Source organism: Trichogramma pretiosum, unplaced genomic scaffold (assembly GCF_000599845.2).
Source record: "Trichogramma pretiosum strain Unisexual culture from Peru unplaced genomic scaffold, Tpre_2.0 scaffold15, whole genome shotgun sequence".
Taxonomy (NCBI): Eukaryota; Metazoa; Arthropoda; class Insecta; order Hymenoptera; family Trichogrammatidae; genus Trichogramma; species Trichogramma pretiosum.
Window position 1 is genome coordinate 154202 of NW_019641686.1, and position 6585 is coordinate 160786.

General features: G+C 42.3%; 1 protein-coding gene across 3 annotated transcripts; it reads right to left on the bottom strand.

Annotated features, from left to right (window-relative positions):
* Positions 1-6: 6 nt before the first annotated feature.
* LOC106650001 (recombining binding protein suppressor of hairless) lies at positions 7-5583 on the bottom strand. Of its 3 annotated transcripts, none has more exons than XM_014367762.2 (2): positions 5002-5583; positions 7-3355 (listed from the first exon to the last, which is right to left on the bottom strand). In XM_014367762.2, exon 2 carries the CDS (start codon positions 3232-3234, stop codon positions 1540-1542), a length of 1695 nt encoding a protein of 564 aa, XP_014223248.1. In that variant the 5' UTR covers positions 3235-3355; positions 5002-5583; the 3' UTR covers positions 7-1539. The 3 variants fall into 3 exon arrangements, with proteins under 3 accessions (XP_014223248.1, XP_023317032.1, XP_014223249.1); XM_023461264.1 differs by having other exon boundaries at positions 4997-5583; XM_014367763.2 differs by lacking the exon at positions 5002-5583 and adding an exon at positions 4460-4548.
* Between the last annotated feature and the right edge of the window lie 1002 nt (positions 5584-6585).

Consider the following 6585-nt stretch of genomic DNA (forward strand, 5'->3'; position numbering starts at 1 on the left):
AATACTTTACAATTTTCTTTCAAAAAAATTATTAAATTAATATGCACGGATAAATTTTGGCAAATGTATTAATTATTAATTTAAACCTAAATATAAAATGAAACACTACTGATCGGTAGGATAATAAAGCTTAATGGGAGTGGTTTTTTACATGAATTAACTAACAGTTTTTCAAATTTTGACAAACGAAAGTAAAGCATTGATGGAGAGTAAATTACACTGACAGATGATTATGAGAAACAATTATCATTTTGTGATGTGAAAGATTTTAGACTTCTAATTAAATCTGTTGACGTATTTTCAAAGACATAAAAAGTGTAATTTTTTCTCGACTTTATCGCTTAAAACTAAGAATCTTAAATGAATAAAAACCCTTTTCCGTTATTTTAAGGATATTTACGAGACCTTTAAAATAAACTTTTATACAAATTCCCTGTTTTGAAAATGTTCATTTTTTTGCGTTACTTCTATTTATTGAGAATGACGTGAGTCTTAGTATCACAAAAATAACAATTAGTTTTGCGCAGTTGACGTATACTACAGATAGTTATTTACATACAAAATTGTAAAACGATTCATTCTCAGTCATGCAATAATTGCATTTTCGATATGGCGAATGTTCATTGGTTGTTTTTACTGATTGAAATACAAAATTATTTTAGAAATATTCAGTTTTCTAATAGGGCTCTAGGGTTCATCTACCTCAATAAAATAAAAACAACGAATGAAGCATTGGACTCAAATTTCATGTTAAAAAATGTTTGTATTGACTTATAGATGAATAATTTATAATGACAACTACATACATCTATCATAAATAGATAGTTCATTGCATTTTCCACATCACACTCGAATTTATTTCTATTACCTACTAGTTTGAGTTTTTTCTTTATATTTGCAATAGTTTGTAGGCTTTATCTTAAAGATACTGCTGATTTCACAAAACCATTTCTATACAATCTTCGATGTATTTATGAAAATTTATATTCCACTTTGACGAGTTTAAAAGTATTTTCATTGTATCAAAAGATACAAATATAATCTTTAAAGTTATTCGTAATATATTTATATAAATATATATCCCTTTTAAAGATCATTAAAAAATTATACATTCAACATTAATTACACAAGTTCTCTTTAGAAATACGACGTCACTTTAAATATATGTCATGTACATTGCTAATATACTTATAAAATCTCAAATTGAAACATCTTGGACTGATACACATTCATCTGTTATGAGCACATAGCAGATGTTTGCGTTATTTTCCCGATATACATATAATTGAAGATTAAATTGATATTGCTCTATCCACATCTCGATATTGCAAGATAAATATTAAATGCAGTACACAGAGTTTGCACTGCGCCAGTATTTAGAAATTCTAAACGACGGTCTGTACAACTGAAAGATTGTCAATCTAATCATTGGGCTCAGTCGCACTCAGGACTCATTTGCTGCTCAACTTTCATAACATTGACCGACGGTCCGGCTACGTCGACATCCGCAGCCGGCCAACCGTCGTCGTTAGGCTCGTATCAAAGGCCCTGCTGCGGAGGCTGATGATGGCTGTTCCAGGCAACGTCGGCTATGGCTGGTTGCATGGATTGCTGATTGTGTGCCAAGTTGCGTTGGTGCCTCATGACCTCGCTAGCAGGCATACAGTGCGGCCTTGGACCGGGCTCGGGCGTGTACGTAAACGTCAGGCCGGTCGCGTAGATAATGCCGTCGTTGCGAACGAGCGAGACCGGCACCTGCGTGGGCTGATGAATCCAGAGCCACTCGCCGCGGAACTGCGATATATCTGGCACGACGCAGAGCATGCTCTCTTGGCATCTGTACATGGTCTCGGCTTCGACGTCACCGAACCACACTTGCAGATTGGGAGTGAAGTTATCGCCCGTGAGCTCGAGCATAGCCACGTCGCCACCCCCGTTTAGATTGAGACTGTGTACCAGCGGAACTGGCGTTACCGGCGATCGAACGGGACCCATGCCTTCGTAAAAAGTGTACTCTGCTCGATCGGTACTGATGATGGTCCAGCAGGCGCCGTCATTTATCATCTCCTTATTGGCCTCCTTCGGACAAGGCGTCGCCTGGAACTGTATTATTCGTTCTTGTGACAAACAAAGGTACATGTGATCTGTGTCCTTCATGTAGAAGGCGCATTTGTGGAGTTGCGAGACGGGATCGTCAGCTTCCAGACTCGCCATTTGTTTGTCAACTTTGCGAATGACCAGGCGTGGCAGTGCCATACCGGTCTCCGAACAGACGAGCTTCACAGTGCTGCCGTAGTGCACGTAGCCGTCGCGCACCTGAAACTCCTCGCTCTCGCTCTCGTTGTCGTCGAGCAAATGTATGGTGAAAGCACCCCACTGCGTCGAGCTCGCGTGGAAGTTATTGTTGTCTACGTGCAGATATCGTGTACTGACGGTCTGTGAGCGCAGCCTGTTGAAGAGGGCAACTCGCGTGCCCGAGGCTATGCAGAGATCGGCATTCTTCAGACTCTGTTTCTTCTTCGACGGTTTCGATATGACTTTGATGCGTTTGCTATGAAACACCCCGATATCGTGACCATTGCCGTAAAACATCTTCACCGACAGCATGAAATGCTTGCGTTTGTCCGAGTCGGATATGTACAGGGTTTTAGCGGCGCAGTACTGCTTTCCGTTGTTGAGATCGAGCTGCTGCATGTCCTGATCGCTGTTGCCGATGCCGATAAAGGCGCACAGCTGCGACGACTGCTCGGACTCGCCGTCGCGACGCATCTGCTCCTGGCGCATCGCCCAAGCGGCGCCCTTCAGGTAGATGCACGGCGGCGGACAGAAGAAACGCTTCTCGTTGCCGTAAGACTTTTGCGCCACCTTGGCGTGCAGAATCACGACGACCATATCGGCCTTGCCCTGGGTGCGCTTGTGCTCGGCCAGGTAGTGCTTCATGGCCTCGCGCGTCAGGCGCTGCTCGCCTGACAGTCCGTGCGGCGCCATGGCCGAAGACGCCGAGACCGGCACCGGCGGCAGAGGAGGTCCCACGACCTGGTGCGACGGCGGCGGAGTCGGCTGCATCGCCGCGTAGCGCGGGTACGCCGACATGACTGCCGCGGCCGTGGGCGACGGCGGCGACTGCAGACCGTGTGCCATGGGCGCCGGCAGTCCGTACTGGCTGTGCGGCATCGTGGCCGTTGGCCCGCCTGACTTGAGCTCACCTAGCGAAGGACTCGCGTCACTGGGCATCTAAATGTGCCTGATGATTTTGCTGCTCGAGAATGGAGACGACGGCGATGAAGCAACTTGGCCCGCTGTAGCTGCTTTCCAACAAATTATTGTCAACGTCATTGTGGGCTTAGAGGACACTCTGAAATAGTAAAAAAATATGTTTTAGTCATTGAGAACTACATAAGTAATGATCAATTCAAAATTTTTAGTCAGTAAAGTTATAAATGACATGTTAATGTTACTAATAACATCTTTTAGATCATTAAATTGAGTAATTATACTCTTTTTCATAGTGTAAAACAAGTATGAGTATAACAACATGAGAAATTAATCTAATGTTCATAATACCTGAATAGTTATGGAATAATTACTGTAAATTCTCAACATATGGCAATGGTAATTTGTGCAATATGCATATTTGTTCATTAAATATATCAATATTAGATTTTATAATAAACTAGAAATTTCTTTTCTCAAGGCATTTTTATTATATATTTGCTTTATTAGCTAAATTTAACAATGCATCGAGTAGTGCATTATATGCTTCTGAAATACGTGGGAAGAGTTTTTATTATCTCCTAGTAGACAATTAAGCTAAGATATCTCGCTTCAAAATAAGTGGCTGAGAATTACAGCTCTGTGCACAGGAAAGAGGAAACACATATAAGCCGTGGGAATAAAGTCAAGCTCATTTTTGTTGCATGAATTAAGATACAGTACTGTTGCTTCTCTCGATATAGCAAACATAGATTTCTACAGCAAAAGTTTAATTTATTCAAAGAATTCTGCTAGACCCAATACTAATTATGTATTGAAAATTTTAATTTTAACTAAAAGTCAATTCCTATAAAAACCAAAGATTGATTATGGCTAAAAACAAAATTTAGATGTCTTTGAATGAAAATCACAAATGTCTAAGCGGATAGAATTGAAACACATTTAGCTAGTGATAAAAGAGCTCCAGACTTTATTTGCATATTCATGATATTAGATTTAGCAAAACAATGAGTTTGAATGGCTATAGTTTGAGGAAGCTTCTAATCAGTTCTAATGCATTCGTTTTTAAATTTTCATTAGTACATTTTAAAATTGAAATAAGGCATTCATTTCATTGAAAAAAAAAATGTATAAATAAAAAATACCACAGGAAAAGCGCAATTGTTAAGCTTGGTAACCATTAAATTTGGAAACTAGAATGAAATTAAGAACATAAAAAAAAGAATCGCAAGGAATAAAAACTTACGCGAGCGAAAGAATAACAATGCTAATTCACATTTTGCAAAAAAATATTAAGGGCGAAAAATTCGCATACGTAAACACGTATCACAACATTGGAAGAGTAACGATTCTTCGAGGTTAAGCGCAGTTTACATGCAGCTTGCATCCACGACAGCAGAGGCAGAGCATCGTTCCGATGGCAAATAAATAGTGAGACCAGCAGGCAGGCAGTACCATAATGCGAAAAACATACCTATATATTCGCAACTCTGCACCGTGATGCAGAGCACGGGCAGGCATAGGATAAGGTACGCTTAGCAAGCAAAGCAAAAAAGAGCCGGCATCTCTCTGTCTCTGTCTGGTGCATCATCATCGTCGTCGTTTAGCATGTTTTTATCTTCCATATATACACGGAGGTATATACGATCGTGTATACATATACGTGCAGCGAAAAAACAACTAACGTAACAACAACACAACAGCAGCAGCACCACCACCAGAACTTAACCTCACTCGCGTTTGCACTTGTAAATAGTGCATAAACGCACAGGCTGCATCGTACCTTACCTTTATTTCAATTGTTAAAGATGCACCGCGGATTTCGTCGATGGCTGAAGAATGATTAAATGACTGGTCCCGGAGTCACGAAGAGTAATAGCTTCTGCTAGTCCCTAGCTGCAGCTCGTCATCTTGGGGACACCAGCAATAGCAGCAGCAACAACGATGATGATACCATTTCTTCATCATGGCAGACACATGCAACAAAACACGCAGAGCACTGACACATACACATGCAAAAACACGGGCACAGAGCAGTTCAGCGCGCGCTTTTTCGCGCTTCGAGATTTCACCGTCCAACAACAACACTGCAGGCCGATGCTCGAGCCTGATTTTCCATGCAGCGGTACAACATCCGATTTTCTCGCCGCGAGCTTTTCCCGTTGGGCAGCAGTTCGGTTGCTGTGGCGCTTTGCCGGTGCGTCGCCGATTTTCACTCGGCTGTCTCAGCGCGCGACTGTACGCTGTATCGCCGAATGCAATCGCCGCGATCCTGCGCGTGCTGCTGGCTGCGGCTTATTGACGAGCCAGCGTATTATTATGAGGCGCTCGCGCGCGCGCAAGTCTGCCTCGGAATCGGAGCGCAGTTCAAAAAACACCGGTTCGATTCTGCTTGCGTTGGCGTCTTGCAATTAGGAGCTTCAGTTGCACTCTCTATCCATCGATTTTGGCAGAAAGCGGGTGGATATCTGATTTTGACAACTGCACGCAATGTATACGATGCATACAATCGGCGCCGAATTCGAAAATGAAGAACAGCACTCTGAACTTTTTATGCAATCGCGGAACTCATAAATCTCGATGCAGCAGTATACACAAGCACGAGTAGTCGCAGGGAATTGAGTAAGAATAAAACTAATAAATCTTTGGTACGTCAAATCACTATGAACTGGTATCGAAACGTCAATCGATGATCTTTTCTATATCTGTCGAATCAGTTTGAAGGAGAGAAAGAAGATAAAGTTAAAAACTGAATCGATATTAATCTATTTATAATGTAATATTGCACGTGTCACGGAAGCGCGAGATGTACATATAATGATAATAAATATGTGTGCGTAAAAATTAGAGACGAGATGACACTCGAGCGATGGACTCGATTAAAAATATATTATGTGCAGCCCGCGGCCTCGTAAGTGCAAGCAAGGCGCGAGCTCCGGACGCACCCTGCAACCGACTGAACTCGGCGAGTCTCGGCGACGTCTGTGCAGCAGCAGCAGAAGCAGCCAAACCCGAGCTAAGAGAGAGAGACAGTACACGCACGTGCACCAATGTGTAATCGCAAAAAAAGTACAGTAGAGGGGAAAACTAGTGTGCCCGCCGCGCGTTGTCGTCTATATAGTAGCTATTGTTTCTCTCTCTCTCTCTCACTCGCTCACAGCGAAGCACTGGTATACATATACATGCAGACTCCCGTGTGACGGTATAATATTGTTCAGCGCATATACGAATGTGCATGTATATATAAAAAGTATATACATACACTTGTAGTCTGTCTCAGTCACACGCGAGAATCAGATATATATTTGCGTGCGACTGTCTGTGTGAGTGTGTACATGTGAGCGCTCGGCTTCTACACGGCTATGTACACAC

Coding starts and splice junctions, on each gene's coding strand:
- LOC106650001 (XM_014367762.2), bottom strand. CDS start 3,234: ATGCCCAGTGACGCGAGTCCTTCGCTAGGTGAGCTCAAGTCAGGCGGG.